The 20,811-nt window shown below is 40.3% G+C and overlaps 1 protein-coding gene across 2 annotated transcripts in view; it reads right to left on the reverse strand.

Annotated features, from left to right (window-relative positions):
- LOC137334981 (coiled-coil domain-containing protein 91-like) overlaps positions 1-20,811 on the reverse strand; it is a 120,864-nt gene that overhangs the window by 79,403 nt on the left and 20,650 nt on the right. For both annotated transcript variants that reach the window (XM_068000072.1, XM_068000071.1), the window contains exons 4-6: positions 19,858-20,036; positions 17,628-17,837; positions 10,191-10,295 (exon numbers count right to left, since the gene is read on the reverse strand). In XM_068000072.1, the coding sequence (XP_067856173.1) occupies positions 10,191-10,295; positions 17,628-17,837; positions 19,858-20,036 (494 nt within the window). The remainder of the gene's footprint in view (positions 1-10,190; positions 10,296-17,627; positions 17,838-19,857; positions 20,037-20,811) is intronic.

A 20,811-nucleotide genomic window follows, 5' to 3' on the forward strand; every position in this document is an offset into this window, starting at 1 on the left:
CATTGGAAGTAATGGGGTCCATCATCAAAATATTTTTTCTCACTCCATTCTTTCTTACAATGGGATTGTTAAGAAGCATCAGAAACAATTCTCTGAGATTAGGAGATCCTACCAATAAACTGGATTTGGTGCAGGACTGGAAGAAATAAAGATGGTCATATATCCACAAGTGGGTTTTTGCTGACTACAGGATCATAAAGAAAACTAAAGCCTTTATGCAGCAAAGTGGAGAGGCTACAAAAGGTGAAGTGGGGAACAACATACCACATAACACCTCAATTAAAGAGTGTAATCCTTCACATTGTACTCAGGGAGATCTGGGTTATATCTACGATTTCTCCTTTTCCATTTTCATTCCATGCCTGGTGCTATGTCCCCAGTCTGTCTGCTTTCCATTACAGAAACAATCAGGTTTGGTATACCCAGACCACCAGGCAGACTCAGTGAAGATACAGGATACCAACTTGGTTAAAAACTTGCTAAAGGATGCTAAAACTGCTAAGATTTACACACTGGTATATAAAGTACACAAGAGAATAGAATTAATACTGGCAGACTTTAAAAGAGTCTGTAGATTCATCAATTCCAGTATTGAGACAAAGTGGTGTAGCAATTAAAAGAGCAAACAAATTGGGTTACGTAGCCAAAACTGTTAAGTACAATACAGAGTTTATGCTGAGGTTTTATAATGCACTGATCAAACCATACTTGGAGTACAATGTGCATTCCTGGTCACATTTCAAAAGGGACATACTTCCATTGGAAAGTATGCAGAGAAGGCCAACAAGAATGATCACGTATAAAGCAGATGAGCTATGAGGAAAGTTTAGAGGAACTTTTGCTCTATAATCTAGAGAGAAGATGGAGAAGGGGAACCTCAGTGGAGTAGATAAAACTATTAAAAGCATAGATAAGGTGAATACAAAATACTATGTTAGTCAAGCTAGTAGGAAAAGGAGACATAAATTTATGTGAAAAGTAAATTTAAAGTTCATCATAGAAAAAAGTCTTTACTTCAAAGGGTGTTACATATGTGGAATCAGACATTAGGGGAGATCAAGATGCAGTTGCTTGCTGGGCTGTGAAAGTTGAAATTCTAGAGGGATGGGGTTGATGGATCAAATGGTCTTTTCTTGACCTTGACATTTTCTTCTTTTCATATAGATGATTAAATGCAAAAAAAAAGGTGCACATGAAGATACAAGGTTTATAATCTGATACAACATTTATCTCTGGATAGACCAGTAGTTTTATTAACAGGGTATCCAATTTTCAATCAGAGGGAATTTGGAAATTTAAAATTTCAATCCCAAACATAAATATCATTTGAACTAATCTATGCTCATTGGATGAGCTTACCCAGGTTTCAGCCAGAAACTTCAATGCATAAGAATGGAGCACTCCATTTTTGGGGGAGGGGAAAGAATGGAGAGGGCAGCAATGAAGAAACAGTAGATCCCATTCTGTCCCCTAAATTATGCTGTTGTCTGATCAAGAAGTGCAATTAATGATGGCTAAAAGGTTATCCAAGTTACAGAGCTATGCTAGGTCAAGGCCCATGAAGAATAAAAGGGGCTGTCTCCTCTAGCATCCTCTAGCAGTAACTTGGGAGGAAACAGGTACAATTCCGCATGCAGAATTGAATGTCTCTTTTTGTAATTAAAACTTATTTGCTTGCGACTCCATGTGCCTGATTAAAAGAACCTTGAAGACAATGGTAAAGAAAGTTTTAAAAAAAGTGGGGATTTTTATTTTCTGTGCAAGAACTTCAAAATCAACCAGTGTTACAACTGCACAGATGAACAGATCTTAAGTCCAAGTTTAGTCATCTTATTCTTTTGGCGTGCCAAGTACCTTTTGTTCTCCACTAGTTATTGATGGTTCTACTTATTCCAAAAGATGGAAATATGTAGGTGCACCAAATGTCCATGAAAACTCCAATACAATACACATGTGCCTGAAGTATTCCATTGTCTGGGCAGGAAATGAAAAATAAATTTTCTTACGGACGATTCTTCATTTCAACAAGCTATCAGACTTTAACTGAATGATGAATAAGTAGATATTCCGGAAATGTGGTGAAAGAAAACAATATTTTTAAAGAATGCTTTGGACTGCCAAGAATTCATTTCCATGTGTCTCAGTCAATGTATTTGAGCTCTTACCCCAATTTCCACTGGAGTTCCCAATATTTAGACTGCTTAAAACTGAATGTTTGGCATTAGAAAATTTTGCCTCCCTTCTTTATTCCACCCCATTCCTCAAAATGAAAGGAAATAAATATGACCAAGACAGGAATAAAGAAGGGAGAGGTATGTTTACAGTAAGATATCCAAGGCAAGCTATCCAAAAGCAAATATCACCCACACATTCAAGGCTGAAAGACCAATTATATGGGAGAGAGGTTTGGTAACCGGTCAACAACTGCAATAGCATTTTACCAACTAAAGTCAAAATGCAACACTATAATTTTCCAGTCTATACAAAGAATAATTTGAATTGAGAAACTGTCTGAAGGTCTTCCATATTTCTCCAAGTTTACATTCAATATCCATAGAAAATCATTTGAGAGGTATTGGGCCAGAATTTACAGTAAGCGGCGCCATTCGTTAGACTTGCACTTGCCCACATACTTTTCATCAGCTTTTGCGCTGGAAGTTGTTGTAAGTTAGAGATACAAACAACATGGCATCCTCTACAGGGCATTTGAGACCATTGTGAACAGGGCAAGCAACTGTGTGTCTCCTTAAACAATCAGATTGAAGAACTGTTAATGAACAGCGCAGAGTCTGAACCAGGAAGTGTAAGTTAGAATAGTGAATTCAATATCAAATCAGATACAGAAAGCAAAATAAAGGGAAGGAAAGAAAGATTGGATTAAGAGAGAGAAATAAGAGAGGCAGAAAGAAAAAGTAAACAAAAAATGTATTTAATTTTTTTTAAATCTCCGACAAGAACTAAAAGCTGAAGGAATGAGACTTCACACTTGTAAAAGTTAATTTTCAGTGCCAGAGAGGTTGTTTGGCAGTAATTAAGACTTATCATGCCTGTAAAAAGGATACTTAGACTGAAATGGACAAGCCCCAACTTTCTGTGCCAAGTTTAGTATCTACCATCCAAGTACAGAAACTTCAAACCGTTCACTGCATTTCAATGGTGAGTCAGTCAGCGAGATGCTGTTTTTGCGAAGCTGATGGCGGAGCAATGCAGATCAGTCAGCAACTTCCGCATTTTCATGTTTAACTGCGCATCGGCCCTCGCCTGAAGTTGCTGTCTGATTTGCGCATAAATAACGGTGAGCACTGTTAGTCTCACCATTATTTTGACCCATTATTAAATATATGTAAAGAACAGAAAAGGTCTTTAATTTTTACATGTGATGGTGACATTGAGAAGTTATTAAATTTGGGGAACTATATTAATAAAATGAACAATAGTCATGTGATAAGGAAAGCATATGAACTTCTATTGGATGGCAAATTTCAGCAGTCTTGGCCAAGGGGCTGCGTGTATCAGTCAGTCAGTCAACATATGCCAAGGAACAGCTTCATGAAGATGACTACAAACTGAACTATCATACCCTCTGAATTAAAGTGCATGGAGAACAATTGAAAAGGGGGAAACTGGCAGCATTTAACGACTGTCCACATTTTATATTTAAAGGGTTTAGTGCTCTTAGAAAAATATTTAATACACAATTGCAGTTGCAAGTTCAGATCCATATTTTTAGTGAACGAGTGGATCTTCCATGGTTTGCCCACAGAAATTCAGGACCAAGGGAATTTCTCTGAGTGGATTAGGGATTGTTGGACCAAGAAAATTTCCTTCAGAGTGGGTTAGGAATTGTGTAGGTATAGGGATCTGTGGCTTCAGGAGTTTATGAATCTCCATCTAGTGGTAGGAGTGTGACACAGAATGGTGATACCCAAAGAAGAAGTGTGCAACAGACAGAGCAAATTTATTATATTATAGATCACATTCTAATAATCTAAATTTGTCTTGAAACATGATCTCCATTCACAACATATACATAAAAGGTACTGTTCTGTGTTGTAAGGAAAATACTTCACACACCCTCAGTTCGTTTACCTTTGTGGCCTATGCACTACATTCATCCCTCAAAGAAAAAATATTCACTGAATAAGGTTAAATTAAGCTTTATCTTATTAAATACAAATATATTTATGCATGTTTTCAGTATTTTGTTTCTGGATGGAACAAAAATATTAAGAGATGAAATTTTTTTTAATTATTCATTCATGGGATGTGGGCGTCGCTGGCGAGGCCAGCATTTATTGCCCATCTCTAATTGCCCTTGTGAAGGTGGTGGTGAGCCGCCTTCTTGAACCGCTGCAGTCCGTGTGGTGAAGGTTCTCCCACAGTGCTGTTAGGAAGGGAGTTCCAGGATTTTGACCCAGTGACGATGAAGGAACAGCGATATATTTCCAAGTCGGGATGGTGTGTGACTTGGTAGGGAACATGCAGGTGGTGCTGTTCCCATGTGCCTGCTGCCCTTGACCTTCTAGGTGGTAGAGGTCGCGGGTTTAAGAGGTGCTGTCGAAGAAGCCTTGGCGAGTTGCTGCAGTGCATCCTATGGATGGTATACACTGTAGCCACAGTGTGCCGGTGCTAAAGGGAGTGAAGGTTTAGGGTGGTGGATGGGGTGCCAATCAAGCGGGCTGCTTTGTCCTGGATGGTGTCGAGCTTCTTGTGTGTTGTTGGAGCTGCACTCATCCAGGCAAGTGGAGAGTATTCCATCACAATCCTGACTTGTGCCTTGTAGATAGTGGAAAGGCTTTGGGGAGTCAGGAGGTGAGTCACTCGCCGCAGAATACCCAGCCTCTGACCTGCTCCTGTAGCCACAGTATTTATGTGGCTGGTCCAGTTAAGTTTCTGGTCAATGGTGACCCCCAGGATGTTGATGGTGGAGGATTCGGCGATGGTAATGTCGTTGAATGTCAAGGGGAGGTGGTTAGACTTGCCTGGCGCGAATGTTACATGCCACTTATCAGCCCTAGCCTGGATGTTGTCCAGATCTTGCCGCATGCAGGCACGGACTGCTTCATTATTTGAGGGGTTGCGAATCTAACTGAACACTGTGCAATCATCAGCGAACATCCCCATTTCTGACCTTATGATTGTGGGAAGGTCATTGATGAAGCAGCTGAAAATGGTTGGGCCTAGGACACTGCCCTGAGGAACTCCTGCAGCAATGTCCTGGGGATGAGACGATTGGCCTCCAACAACCAGTACCATCTTCCTTTGCGCTAGGTAGGACTCCAGCCACTGGAAAGTTTTCCCCCTGATTCCCATTGACTTCAATTTTACGAGGGCTCCTTGATGCCACACTCGGTCAAATGCTGCCTTGATGTCAAGGGCAGTCACTCTCAACTCACCTCTGGAATTCAGCTCTTTTGTCCATGTTTGGACCAAGGCTGTAATGAGGTCTGGAGCCCAGTGGTCCTGGCGGAACCCAAACTGAGCATCGGTGAGCAGGTTATTGGTGAGTCAGTGCCGCTTGATAGCACTGTTGACGAAACCTTCCATCACTTTGCTGATGATTGAGAGTAGGCTGATGGGGCGGTAATTGGCTGGATTGGATTTGTCCTGCTTTTTGTGGACAGGACATACCTGGGCAATTTTCCACATTGTTGGGTAGATGCCAGTGTTGTAGCTGTGCTGGAACAGTTTGGCTAGAGGCGCAGCTCATTCTGGGGCACAAGTCTTCAGCACTACAGCCGGGATATTGTCGGGGCCCCTAGCCTTTGCTGTATCCAGTGCACTCAGCCGTTTCTTGATGTCACGTGGAGTGAATCGAATTGGCTGAAGACTGGCTTCTGCGATGGTGGGGATATCGGGAAGAGGCAGAGATGCATCATCCACTCAGCACTTCTGGCTGAAGATGGTTGCAAATGCTTCATCCTTGTCTTTTGCACTCACGTGCTGTACTCTGCCATCATTGGGGATGTTTAGAGAGCCTCCTCTTCCCATTCATTGTTTAATTGTCCACCACCATTCACGACTGGATGTGGCAGGACTGCAGAGCTTTGATCTGATCCGTTGATTGTGGAATCGCTTAGCTCTGTCTATAGCATGTTGCTTCTGCTGTTTAGCATGCATGTAATCCTGAGTTGTAGCTTCACCAGGTTGGTACCTCATTTTTAGTTACGCCTGGTGCTGCTCCTGGCATGCGCTTCGACACTCCTCATTGAACCAGGGTTGATCCCCTGGCTTGTTGGTAATGGTAGAGTGAGGAATATGCCGGGCCATGAGGTTACAGATTGTGCTGGAATACAATTCTGCTGCTGCTGATGGCCCACAGCGCCTCATGGATGCCCAGTTTTGAGCTGCTAGATCTGTTCTGAATCTATCCCATTTGGCATGGTGATAGTGCCACACAACACGTTGGATGGTGTCCTCAGTGCGAAGACAGGACTTCATCTCCATGAGGACTGTGCGGTGGTCACTCCGACCAATACTGTCATGGACAGATGCATTTGCGACAGGTAGATTGGTGAGGACAAGGTCAAGTAGGTTTTTCCCTCGTGTTGGTTCGCTCATCACCTGCTGCAGGCCCAGTCTGGCAGCTATGTCCTTCAGGACTCAGCCAGCTCGGTTAGTAGTGGTGCTACCGAGCCACACTTGGTGATGGACATTAAAGTCCCCGACCCAGAGTACATTCTGTGCCCTTGCTACCCTCAGAGCTTCCTCCAAGTGGTGCTCAACATGGAGGAGGACTGATTCATCAGCTGAGGGAGGATGGTAGGTGGTAATCAGCAGGAGGTTTCCTTGCCCATGTTTGACCTGATGCCATGAGATTTCATGGGGTCCGGAGTCAATGTTGAGGACTCCCAGGGCCATTCCATCCTGACTGTATATCACTGTACCGCCACCTCTGGAAGGTCTGTCCTGCCGGTGGGACAGGACATACCCAGGGATGGTGATGGAAGAGTCTGGAACGTTGGTTGAAAGGTATGATTCTGTGAGTATGGCTATGTCAGGCTGTTGCTTGACTAGTCTGTGGGTCAACTCTCCCAATTTTGGCACAAGTCCCCAGATGTTCATGAGGAGGACTTTGCAGGGTTGACTGGGCTTGCTTTGCCTTTGTCGTGTCCGGTGCCTAGTGGTCCGATGCCGGGTGGTCCGTCCAGTTTTATTCTTATTATGACTTTTTTTAGCGAGATTTTACAACTGAGTGGCTTGCTAGGCCATTTCAGAGGGCAATTAAGAATCAACCACATTGCTGTGGGTCTGGAGTCACATATAGGCCAGACCGGGTAAGGACGGCAGGTTTCCTTCCCTTAAAAGGACATTAATGAACCAGATGGGTTTTTAACGACAATCCGGTAGTTTCAAGGCCACCATTACTGATACTAGTTTTTTTTAAATTCCAGGTTTTATTTAATTAATTGAATTTAAATTCCCCAGCTGCCGTGGAGGGATTTGAACTCATGACTCTGGATTATAAGTCCAGGCCTCTGGATTACTAGTCCAGTAACATAACCACTATGCTACCGTACACGTTGGCCGGATAAAAACATAACATTTTGGAAATGCACAAGAGGTCTACCACCTTCTGAAAAAAGATGACAGGTTAATGCTTTACATTAAGAACCTTCACCAGAAAGATTTTAGGGTTCTGATAGGGAATCTCAACTCAAGATGTTAACCTATCTTTATTCTTTTCAGATACCAGTAGACCTGCAATGTACTTCTAGCACTTAAAAAAAATTCTGTCCAGTGTTGTTTACCTTCCAGGACTGTGTGCAGTAGGTTGGGGCCAGACGGCAGGAGGTCTGATTGGGGAGGCAGTAGAAGCGGGCCTGTCATCACAGGACCCCAGATGGGAGGTGCTGGTGTCCCAGTGGGCATGCATCAGAACTCTAACAGACATGGGCAACAGGTTTACACCCTCAAAGTGGCCAGGTATGAGACTGCACAGGGTCAAGGAGAGAAGCAGAGGGCCATGGAGCACAGTATTACCCAGAGTGAAGGATTTACAAAGGCAGGGAATGAAGAACTATCACGGTGGCCAAAAACAGGTTGAAATTTGTTTTTGTACAGTTTTATAAGTCCATGAACGAATCGGCAAGGTTACAGGTTCACTGTATTACTGTCACACTGGTATACATTATAAACAAATTTTTAATATAGTCAATTTCCACTATCTACATTGTAACAAAACATTTAACTCAGTTTTATATATTAGGTTTCCTTTAATGTTTAAGTTTTCAATCTAATAATCTATTAGATAATCATGCAGCCTGAAGAAATCGAACAGTTAACCTTTTAGCTATTTTTAAGCATTATTTGTAAAAGCTCAGGATCATCAACATGTTAAATAACAATTTGTGAATTGATTGCTTCTGACATTCCCAATTGTTGTTAACAGAGGTGAATGTACATTATCCACTGCCTGCACAGAGTTAAAATATTCTAGAGATCTTTTCAATTTGTAAACCCAAGCATGAGTATTATGGTTGCAATATTTTCTCAAACATTGTCCATTCTTCCCCTTGACCTTTATGCTTAAATTAAACAGCAACAATTGAGGCTGAAAGCATGGGTACTGATATATCTTTAAAAAGTCACGTATTTCTGTGAATCAGTTTTGGTTACAAATAAAGATTTAGGGGTAGAATTTCTGTGGAGTTTCCCCAATCTCCTGCCATAATTTTGGTGGAAGATCAGTCCAAACCACAGAGAAACAGCCTAAATGGCCATTTATGTCCTTTCTCTGGGATTTCCACTGAAGTTACAGTGGACGATCAGGAGAACTCCTGTGGAAATTACTGGCACAATAGCATAATATGATGTGAAGGGAAACATTTTAACAAGTAATAAAATTCACCACGAAGGTTAGTTTGGAATGTAATTCCTTATGCATAAAGTGGAAAACCATGGTTTGTTTAAGGATATAGGTAAATATCAAGGAAATGAGATTACACAGACAGCTCCAGTTGAAGAACTAACAGAAACATAGGCACAGTGGACAGATGGCCTTCTCTGTGCTGCAATTTGTATGATTCTATGTTTCATACTGCAGGTTAATCTTAGAGCTGATGAAATAAGTCTTAGCTATTGCATTCTACCAAACATGCATGAGAGAACATTTCCTTTAAAGGTCACAACCATTAATTCTGTACTTTTTGATGTTGCAATAGTTTCCTGATACATTATCAGGATCTTCACTCCCTTCAGAGTGTAAGTGTTTTGGCACAATTACAAGGAACTTTTAAATAAATATAGTATTCGTTTATGCATCTACTTTAAACAATGGTATCGACAGAAGGCAAATCAGAAACACTAACATAACTTTATTAACTTCTGGTTAGATCTTCATAACATTTATTTAAAATCAGTCATAGATTATGAGGCAATTACTTAGTTGTGGTATGTGCACTGGTCATGGTGGTGTTTAACATCATACTATTTATAGCACGAGACCCTGATCCAATGTCACGAGGCCAGATTTCCTGGATTCTTTTGATTGACCTGGTGGTGGCTGAGAACACCTGTGCTAGGACACCCTGGATTAACTTGCGGTCGGATTTTGCTTTCCTCACTCCCACTGGGAAAATCCCTCATTTCTTCCTGCCCCTTCTCTGAAGGTGTCTGGGATCTCACTGAGAGGACACCATGGGAACAAAACCATAATCTAAAACTGCCACTGAGCTGCTTCAATGCTCTACAATTTGAAGCTTAATAGCACTGTAACTTCCATTACTTTAAAAGAAAAAAAGTCTAAAATCCAGCTTCAACTTACCCGTACAAAAGATGGGGTACTTCCCAGCATTTCCACTTGATCAAGCCTGAATCAGTAAGTGCAGGGGATGTACTGCAATTTTGAGTCTTGCTGCAATGGAGTGCAGAGCTTTACAAATGCTTCTCTTCTCTCTCTTTTTCAAAAATTCAATATATTTGACAGTTCGAATGGATTACTATGTGCTTTTCCAAGAGAACAGAGTTGACCTGGTGGATGGGGCTTATATGCATGCAAACTGACAAAGTGTACAGAGAGCACATAACCGATCCATTTCCTCCAGTTGTCAGAGGTAACCATTTTAAAATTAAGAAACAATGTTAGTACCAATGGTAATCCTTGGGTGCAACATCAATACAGACCTTGCACATATGTTGCAAACTGCACATTTTACCAACCCCAACATTATTCATGCAGCAGTTATTACCTGGAGCTGACTGTAGTGGTCTTGGTATGAAATTTCCTCTTCTTTTTTTTCTTGCAGATGTTCTTCTTCTAACTTGGAGTACTTCTCAAACATCTCCTCCAATTCCTTTTTTTTTAATATAAATAAAAGTTTTAAAATAATGACAATCAAGAACACAAAGCGCATAGTTTGCCACATGCTACACAACAAAATAATCAACTTGTGAAAATTAGCTAACCTATGTTCTGCACTATGTTCTCAGAATAATACATAATAGGTGAGACAAAATGGGCTATATTCCCATGGTGTTTTCTGTTCTCTTTTCTTTATGGTGCTTTTGGGGATAAACTCAGGTTCACTTAAAGAAATAGCCCAGTTTGAGAGTTGTGTATTCCATTATGCCAGTGTATCCACTCCCAGATACAAAGTGGCTGGCATGAGGCAAGTTGCCTTTAATATATTAACACTGGTCAATGGTGAAACCATTTGGCCTGATCTCACCAGAAGCACTTTCTGTTAACTGCTTGTTTTGTTTTGCAAGTGATCAATAAATTCAAATGGGGTTTGCGTCCAGTCTCTGAATGGGCACCCGTCAAAGGATTACACGAGTGTACACTAACACTGGTGCGACCACACCGGGTGCAGAATGACCAGTACCTAGAGGGTAGGGATGTCCACACTCACGTTCTCACTGGGTCTGTTGACGTACCACTAGTTAAAGTACAGCAAGAATACCATTTGTGGTTGAGGATGAAAGAAGTTGGAGATTCTATGCTCATACCATTCATGGTTCAGTTAGGGAATGATCTGAATGATGGGGATGTTACGGCTACTGTGATTGAGATAGCAGCCTACTTGGTTACCTGGAGTCAGTCAAAGGCTGTTGAGCCAAGTCAGCCTGAAGTAGCAGTAACGCCAGCCACAGCGGTGAGCTCAGCCTAAAAAGCACCAGCCACATGCATCCTGCAAGTTCTGGCCATTTGGCCCTAAAAACAACTCAATATTGCTTGTGCTTATATTTATTTGCTGGTTTGGATTTTGTGAACCTGGTGGCCTGGAAAGGGTGTTTTTTTTGTTTTTTTTTAAAAGCACTTTTGCCTTAACGATAGATAAATCCTAAATTAGAACACCAAGATCTGTCAGTATCAGCATCTTGAGATATATGAGGATTAATGGAATGTGGATTTTAACTTGGACTACAACATGCACATGGCCCTGATTAGAGCACCAGAAGAAACTGAAGAACCAACAACTTTTAAATCAAAATTTAAATTTTTAAATCAGATTGGTTTATGTTTCACTTTTGAATTACACAACTGAACTCAACTTCAATCATACGCTGCAATACTACTTTAGTAATATAAAAAATGTAATATTCACCTATGCTATACATATTAAATAAACCCTGCAATGGGTGCCAGTCACACACGAACATAAGAAGATTCATAATCATTTGACAGAAGAATGCCATTTATCAAGTGCAGAATCACTAACCCCTTGTTAACTGTAGTAACAAATCATAGTAAATGCAAATTATACTTGAATTTTAATTCCCTCTATTTGGGAAGTTGTCAGCTGTGGCTCAGTTGGTAGCACTCTTGTCTCTGAGTCCAGAGGTTGTGGGTCAAGCTCCACTCCAGAGACTTGAGCACAAATTCTAGGCTGACACTTCAATGCAGTACTGATGGAATGCTGCACTCACGGAGGTGCTGTATTTCAGATAGGACATTAAACCGAAGCCCTGTCTGCTCTCTCAGGTGGACATAAAAAATCCTACGGCACTATTTTGAAGAAGAGCAGGGTAGTTCTCCCCGGTGTCCTGGCCAATATTTATTCCTCAATTAGTACCTAAGAACAGATTATCTGGTCATTATTACACTGCTGTTTGTGGGACAGCAAACACTCCCAGGGCAGGGACAACACGGGTGCCACATTTCCTACGTTACAACAGTGAGTACACTTCAAAAGTACCTCATTGGAGGTAAAGCACTTTGGGATGTCCTGAAAGGTGCTATATAACTGCAATTATTTTTTTCTATTTACTTTCCCCCATCTTGGTGGTCCATGAAGATTTCATAAACGCCATTTCACCAAAAGGGCAACACAGATCTCTTCCAACGCCACTCTTGGACTGCTTATTAAGTAAGCTATAATGGCACAGGTTTACTCACCCTCTTATGTTACATTCTTCCCCCTTGATATGAGAAAGAAGCATCTCTTTCCCCCTCCCCCCATCCCAGCACTTCCTCTATTTAGCCCATCTGAAATTGGGAACTCACAATATGGGCAGATCTCTGGAGAGACTATGTATCCCACCATGTTTTGTAACAGCAAAGCACTGAATCAATCAGGTCGTTGGGAAAAGTCAATTTTCAGAGGAACAGATTTAGATAAGAACAAACGGTTATTCAGATTTGATGGTCATTAGTGAGGTGTGAAATTAATGTACAAAGACACACTATTTAAGAACACATCATCAACTACACAATGGTATCCAACACACCAATTTTATAACAAAAATGAATATAATGCTGAAAGCTAGATATCAAGTCTGGTAAAATCCAATGAATGGATCAGATTTTCTGTCCATTCATAATCAGTGGGTGGAAAACCTAGCTCACTAACATGTTCTAAGTTAATATAAGACATCATTAGCCTGTGGGAGCATGAACTGGACAGAATAGCAATTTATCTGTGCAAGGCAATGGAGTTTCGCATGAAAAACATTATTTAAAATGCTTAATTGGTTGGTACAATGTCACAAAGTGGAGAAACACAGGTTCAATCCCTCACTGCACCAAGACCACTGCTCGGCAGCTCTTCACGTGGCTGGGGTAATGTGCCTACTCATGCTCATTTAAAAAGTAATACAAAGGGAGGCTTTGCAGCAGAAAGCGCATGACCTGTAGGTTAAGGAGGGGGAAGAAAGAAGGTTTTCATGCCTTCAAGAAAAAAATTAGTCTGATTAAGATTCAGCTAGAAAAGGATATTTTTGATGGTGTTTTCCACAGAAGGGTCCAGTAAATATTTTAAGATGTTTTGTGCAGAATGGAAGGGCCAAGCTATTAATAAAACATGGCTACCAAAGAATTGTAAAGTTCCTTTATTTTAAGCTCATTTGTCAGCAGAATTTTAACAGGTTTTTGCATTTGTCCAACTTGATATCTTCCATCATCCCAGGAGTACAAATTATAAAAAGTGATGAAGTACAGCACAATGATCCTATTGGAAGCAAACACAGATGTTTCCACTTCACCAAAATTCTAAATAAAATAAAAATCAAAACTATAAATTATTTTGCAATGCTCCCACGGTGAAGGCTGAATAAAATTGAGAACACACCATAATGCATCTAAAACTGGGATCTCAAAATGGACATTAAACATCATATCACACTATCGATACACTGTATGAACTGAAGATAGAATCACATTCATTCCAAAATCCATTTTTCCAATTCCCTCTCGAGCAAAATAAAAATCAAATCACTAACTCAACGCTGCAAATTAAAAAATGTGAAATTGAACTAGCTTGAAAGCATCCACTTCTTGATCATATCTTTCCCTTCATGGGTTCATATTTTAACTCTTCAAGGACCGCAGACAAGCATACTTGCATTAGCACCATTGAGCTGCCAACATGTACACTCGCCAGCAACCCTCTTCCTAGTTTTGATGTTGAAAAAGGTGTCCCCTTAACAGAATTATGGTCCAACCCCACCAATCTCCATATTATTACCATTTGATGGGCTTGGGAACCAAATTTTAGCCAATTAATCAATCGATGGTTTTTTTTTTTTAAAGTAGCTCTTATCCGCAAGACGGATGGCAATAGAAGGGATGGAGATTTAAAAAGTAAATGAAAGATTTTAAAGTTAGAAGTAGGGGGAAACACTTAAAATAGATTAAATAGAATCAGTTAGAAAAAGTAAAATTAAAGCTTGAGAATGGGGAGAGACTAGCAGTGCTAGTAAATATTACAGTAGTAAGTGTTCCAGATGTTTGAGTGGTTTTATTACACAATGTAGGGTTTGTTACTTCAGCACAATGTATGAGCAGCAGACAAATAAACTAATTGGCCCAGGAATACAGAACTTTCTAAGGGTTAAAATATTTGGGACAGAGTTTTTGCCTCCACTACTCTGTTTTTTTCCACCCTTTGTATGAACATGAATTTCCTGGTTTCATTCCTAAAATCGCTGTTTACCAGTTTTAACTTATGTCCTCTTGTCCTATTCCCACAGTTCAATTTAAAGTAAAGTTTCGTGTTAACTTTTTCCAATACCCTTAAACTTTTATACCTCTAGAAGGTTACTTCTCAGACACCTCCTTTCTAGGCTGAAAAGACCAACTTTCTCCAGTGTTTTCTCCTAACTCAAACCCCTAACATTGGAAAACAGCCTAATCGCTCCTGGACTCACATCCCACAACCACGGTGTCCATTAATGGCTTCTGTTCCCCTGCTTTCAAGGGAACAGAAGCCATTAATGGACAGGAATGGCCCCATCTCTCTCTCTCTCTCTCTCTCTCTCTTTGGCATGGCCAGAGAAACCCAAGCAGCAGGCATCAGAGCAAACCCAGGCATCCACAAAGTACAAGCAGGAGGGACTGATCACAAAATATCCCTGTATGCCAAGCCAATGTAACCAACCCAATCACCTCACTGCCTAGCATCTTTCAAAGTATCAGTGAATTTGGGCAACTCTGTGATTACTACTCAACTATTCTAAAATAGAGGCAGTATATCCTCATTCAAATACTGGAGTCATATCCCTTCATATGGTCAAGGATTAGCTATACATATCTGGGTGTACATATCACAACGAAACCCATCACCCTGTACAAAAAGGACTCACCTCCTCCCTCCTAGCCAGCATATACAGCAACCTAACTAGATCGAATAATCTGCCTATAATCACTCCTCGGTAGGGTTAACAGAATGAAAATGAATATTCTTTCCTCTCTCCTTTACTTATTCCAGGTGCTACGTGTCAAGGTTCCAGCCTAACAATTCAGTGACCTAGACAGTTGTGTCTCCAAGTTCCTCTGAGACAGAGCAAATTATGCCACACCCTATACCCACACTGCTCCCAACACAAGAAATCTAGATGTATCATTGACTTCTTGTAAGCGATCAAATGTATAAAGGCTTCATAAAACTTACATGTAAATATCTGCACAAAAAAATTACAAATAGAATTTCTAAAAACCCATCCAAGTAACAAGAAAGACAGAAATGTATGTTTATTGTCAGATACCGATGAGCTTTAATTCACAACACACATGCATGGCTTTATTCATAGTTATTCAGAACAACTCCTTTCGTAGCTTCAACCTTTATCCCACCAAAGAAAAACAGCAATAAGGATAGCATCACAAATGCAGTGTCTGGCATTTGTAAGGGTTACTATTCAGGAGATACATGCCACCATTAGTGACGGCACTACTAGAGATAGACAATCAATTACTAAATAAACAACTATTACATTCAGCTTTACAATGCTGAAGATATGGAAAAATAAATAAGGGAAATCAGAAATGTCTAAATTTATGGAGGAAAAGAAAGCAGCGCAGCACAGCACACTGAAGTACCAACTCACGGCACCTACAGACTGATGGGATGAAGTATGATCATCCACGCTCAGCTGATTTCCCATCTCAGCACACTACTGTGCAGAGGCAAAGTGTTTCCTCACCAGGATGGGTTAGTAACCGGGCTGCCCATAGCTGATTGAAGTACATCCGATAGTGGCCCGTGAACAGGTTTGCCCACTCCCACCCTCATTGCATCATGAGGTGCACAGCCAGGTGAAAAGAGGAATGCAAAGGGAGAGAGTTACGAGCTAACTTGCAGCATATCCTACATTTTGTCACTGGGATTCAATTCTGTTCTTATTCAAAATCTATCTTTATAAATTTTGTGCCCGTAGTCAACAGCTTGTCAATTTTTCCTTTGAATGTCCAATTTTCTTCTTCCTTATTGTTAAGTTCCTCTCTTCTTTCTAATTGTTTATTTGCTACTTTTGTTATTCACCAATCATAGTGCATAAAATTTTTCTCCCCACAAAAATAAAATTTCTTTGAGATATAGCCATCATGACAGTTCTTAACCAACTATGTCAAACTAAAAATGGACTCATGATTAATACACAAAGATTGAAACATTCGCAAACTTCCCCACACGAGATTCCAATCGCTCCAATGGCTCCCCCACCACACACAAAATTAACAGCTTCAACCCACATACCACATGGCAACCAAAGGTATTAAGGGATATGGGCCAAAGGCAGGTAAATGGAGTTAGATCACAGATCAGCCAGGATCTTATCAAATGGCAGCGCAGGCACGAGGGGCCTACTCCTGTTCCTATATTCCTATGTTCCATACATCCTCCTCCATCAGCAGACACCACTACACGCACCCGTACTCCTACTCTACAGGACCAAGCCCAACATTTTATGGCCTGACATAAAGAACGCATGTGTCGCAAATCAAAGGTACGTGCATAATGCCAACCTAATCCAACCACATATTCCAATGCCACTCCAAGCTGCTCTGCATTATCCATCATGCTTCCTTCTTCCCATGGCTCTCTACTTGTTTCCTCTCTAGTCCCATTGAGAGATATCCTTGAAGGAAAGGGCAACTGTAGCAGTTTGCTAAATGTAAAAGAAGCAGCTGGTAGAGATCACTGAAGTAGAGACCATGCCAGTAGCAGTGAAAAAGCAACAGAGAAAATTAGGAAAAGCAGTAAAGATACAGGGAAAGAGACAGAAAGACACCCACACAAAGAGAAAGACAGTGCCAAACACAGAAAAAGAAAGCAAAAAAGAGTAACAGACACAGGAGACCACAAAGCAGCGCTTACAGAAAACCACAAAACCTTTAACACAGCCATGCATAGCGGACACACGAACTGGTGCAAACTTGGCCCCGACTCCCAAATATTGCAGTTCAGAAATAACAAAACACTTGATAAGTGGCACCCAGTGGAACAGGTCTGACCTCGGCCAGCAGAACCAGTCCAACCTCAGCTTTGCAGCCAAATTGCCATCTCTTTCAGTCTTTTCAGTTCACCCAGCCACTCTGGCAAATAAACAAAGCCCTCAAGAAATGACTAAGACCTTGATAACAAATAAGGTAGCAATATCAGGTCAATTTAAGTAACATGTACAGAACACTGTGCTAAAAGACCCAAATTATCCGTAAGAGCACAGGAGATCCAATGGCATTCTGAAAAAAATGTTTCTTAAACTAGTCAGTTAACTTTTACAACAACTGCCTGAAAAATTGAAAGTTAACAGTTTAAAATAATATCAATAAGTAACACTTTACAGGAATAAAAGTCAGACATCTTCCCAATGAAAATTATTTCTATTTAACTATGGAATATTGCAAGTATGGGTTTTACCAGTGATTTTAAAACACAATGTATACTTTACGCAAGGTGCAACAGTACCTTTTTCATTCTGAGCTTTTCCTCTTCTGCAGCAGAAAGCTTTACTTCCATATTTTCTAGAGTTTCTTTGACGTGTGCTTCCATTTTGTTTGTTTCTATAGGCATTGTATGGCCTGCAAGGACATCTGCAGACTGTTGAGGATCTATTTCTTCATGTAAGCTTGTCGGTGCAGCCACAATGTCCAGTGATGGTTGGGACGTTTGCTGAACCTGCATTTTCAGGTTAAAAGCATCTTTAATGATTAATTTCAACTACAAACAATAAAGTAACAACTAAAATAAAAATGAATTCATGATCTGACAAATACTAGAACACAAAATTATCTCTAGTGATGCTGGTTTCACCTTTGTTATTGAAACCCTAAGCTACCTAGTGCAAATTAGACTTTACCAATGAGAGATATATATATATATATATATATGTGTATATATACACACACATACATACATACATACATACATACATACTTGAAATAAGCAGCTTGCAGCCCTTCGCTTCCTCATGCAATGCACGTCACAAACTGAATTATCAACATTGAAATTAACCAGTACACACAAAATCTTTATGATTATTGCCAATTATTGAACTAAATGAAACCCAAAAGTGAGGAAGATTATAATAAGGTCCAGAAACTGAGATGGAACTACTGCTCTGTGGATATATATGTGAAAATAATGCAAAGAATTTTGGTTTTGATATTATAAGAATGCATTTTTAACATGCTTATTGTAATTGAAGTCATCCAACAATGATTTTCTCAGAGTACCTGATTACATTAATCCCACATCTTTGAATATTTGCCTTTGGCCATTATTTTTTTTTACACACAGTTGCATTATAATTTGCCACCTTGCCTTTCCAGAACATGCAGGAAATAGGGATAGAACTTGTTATAGCACTCAATGTATACTGAGACTCACTGAACTTAATACTGCTGTTTAAACTTAAGATTCTTCCTTGTACCCTTTATTGCTGAAGTAATTACTTCAAATTAAATTGTTGGATCAGAAGATGTCACCGCACAGCACTGCACCCCCCTCAAAAGAAGATCACGTCAGGGTGCTGCATTGCGGAATGGTTGTTCTTGCCCTCAACCAGGCTGCCTGGGGAATGCAAATGAGACAATTCGCCAGCAACGAGGGAGAGAAATTTTTCTGGGAAAAAAATTCACAATATTGATATGGATGAGGAGTATCATCTGGCACATTCTACCTCATCCAGAAAAACCTACAATTCTCTGATGACAACTTCAAACTGTTTCCTGAATGAGTCCATAGTTTTTGCCTCTAGTGTCTTACTCAAAAGTCCAAGCGTAGACCACAGTTAGCATAAAAATGCCCTTCCTGATATCAGTCCTAAATTGTCTTCACCAGTTTGATTTGAAATCCTTTTGTCCCACGGTCATGGAATAACTTGAACTACAGTTCCAGTGGACCAACTTTACGTAATAGACCATTTTCAACCAGCTTTATATGACATAATTGAAATTAAAACCACAGTGCTTCAGTTACGTCTAAAATTGCTACGTACAAAGCCTAAAGCACATACCAAGGAAACAGTTTAAATTAAGTAGCTTTGTCATTCTCAGCTATTTGGGAATAAGCTTGATGAATTCTATACTTCTGAAGCCACATTAACCACACTCTATGGGTTATAATTATGATTGTTATCATTTTAATTCTCTACAAATGGGCTTTAAAGCAAGATAGTTTACAAAATAAACAATTCCTTCAGGAGTAACAAACTGTCTCACAAAAAAAAAGCACTCACAATAAGGACACTGTCTTTTCCCCAATCACAAGTCTCAGAAAATGGTCCTGCAGATGTAAACTCAATTCATCTACTTTTCTCTTTTGGAATCCTCAAGTTATTTTTCCCCTCTTTATCCTTCGTATGCATTAGGCACCATTCTCAATTTAATGGGCGGTTTAATTACCTGCTCCAATTCTCTGCCAATGCAGCCTTTTAATTGATCAGTGTAAGAGCACAGGGTCATTCTTCTTCTGCTTTTCTCTTCGCTCCTTGCGAGGATCAACTAACCTCCAGATTCCGTGACTGAGAATAGGAATATGTTGTATCGGGAGTAAAAAGTGCCTATTATATTGTGTAACGTTTGCATCCCTGGGCCAATCAATTAAGGAATCCTTTAGTAATCTGCACTTCAAAAGCAATTTTTTTTTTTAAAGTTATCCATTTCCTTAAATTCAGCAGCAAGCTTACATACTCTACCTTTTCTGTTGATGCAACTTGTTCCACAAAGGCATTTTCTACTGACTCAACTCTCAAGACAGAGTCAGGCTCATCTTCTGGAAAGAGGGCAGATTTTGAAGGGTTGTTTGCAACTGATTGTGTGGTCTGGTCCATGAGGATGTCTGGAGGAGGACTTTGAGCCAGCTGCACTCCTGGTCCTAGTACAAAAAAAATCCAGTGACATTATAAGAAACACAGAAATAAATTAAGATAACAACACAGTATCCTAATGACAATTGCAAAAATAGTTCCTGAACGCACTGACATCATCCGATATTTTAAACAAGCATAATCCAATTTGTTTTTTTTGAAACCATTCATTAACAACGAGGAGCACATTCTATTCAATTTTAGTTTTTAAAAGATTTTCTCTAGAGTGACAGAAAAAAATAAGCAAATTCTACAATCAGGCATTTATCCAAGTCCATTGCGTCACATTCCAATGGTGCTTCAACAATAACAACTTGCAATTATATAGTACCTTTAACATTGTAAAACGTCCCGAGGCGCTTCACAGGAGCGATCATCAAACAAAATTTTGGCATCGAGCCGCAAGAGATATTAGGTGACCAAAAGCTTGGTCAAAGAGGTAGGTTTTAAGGAGCGTCTTAAAAGGAGGAGAGAGAGCTAGAGAGGCGGAGAAGTTTAGGGAGGGAATTCCAGAGCTTAGGGCAATGTAGGTCAGCGAGCACAGGGGTGATGGGAGAACTGGATTTGTTGAGAGTTAGGATACGGACAGCAGAGTTTTGAATGAGCTCAAATTTAAGGGGGGTGGAAGATGGGAGGCCAGCCGGGAGAGCATTGGAATAGTCGAGTCCAGAGGTATCAAAGGCATGGATGAGGATTTCAGCAGCAGATGAGCTGAGGCAGGGTCGGAGACGGGCTACATTACATGGGTGGAAGTAGGCGGTCTTGGTGATGGAGCGAATATGT

Source organism: Heptranchias perlo, chromosome 18, assembly GCF_035084215.1.
Source record: "Heptranchias perlo isolate sHepPer1 chromosome 18, sHepPer1.hap1, whole genome shotgun sequence".
Taxonomy (NCBI): domain Eukaryota; kingdom Metazoa; phylum Chordata; class Chondrichthyes; order Hexanchiformes; family Hexanchidae; genus Heptranchias; species Heptranchias perlo.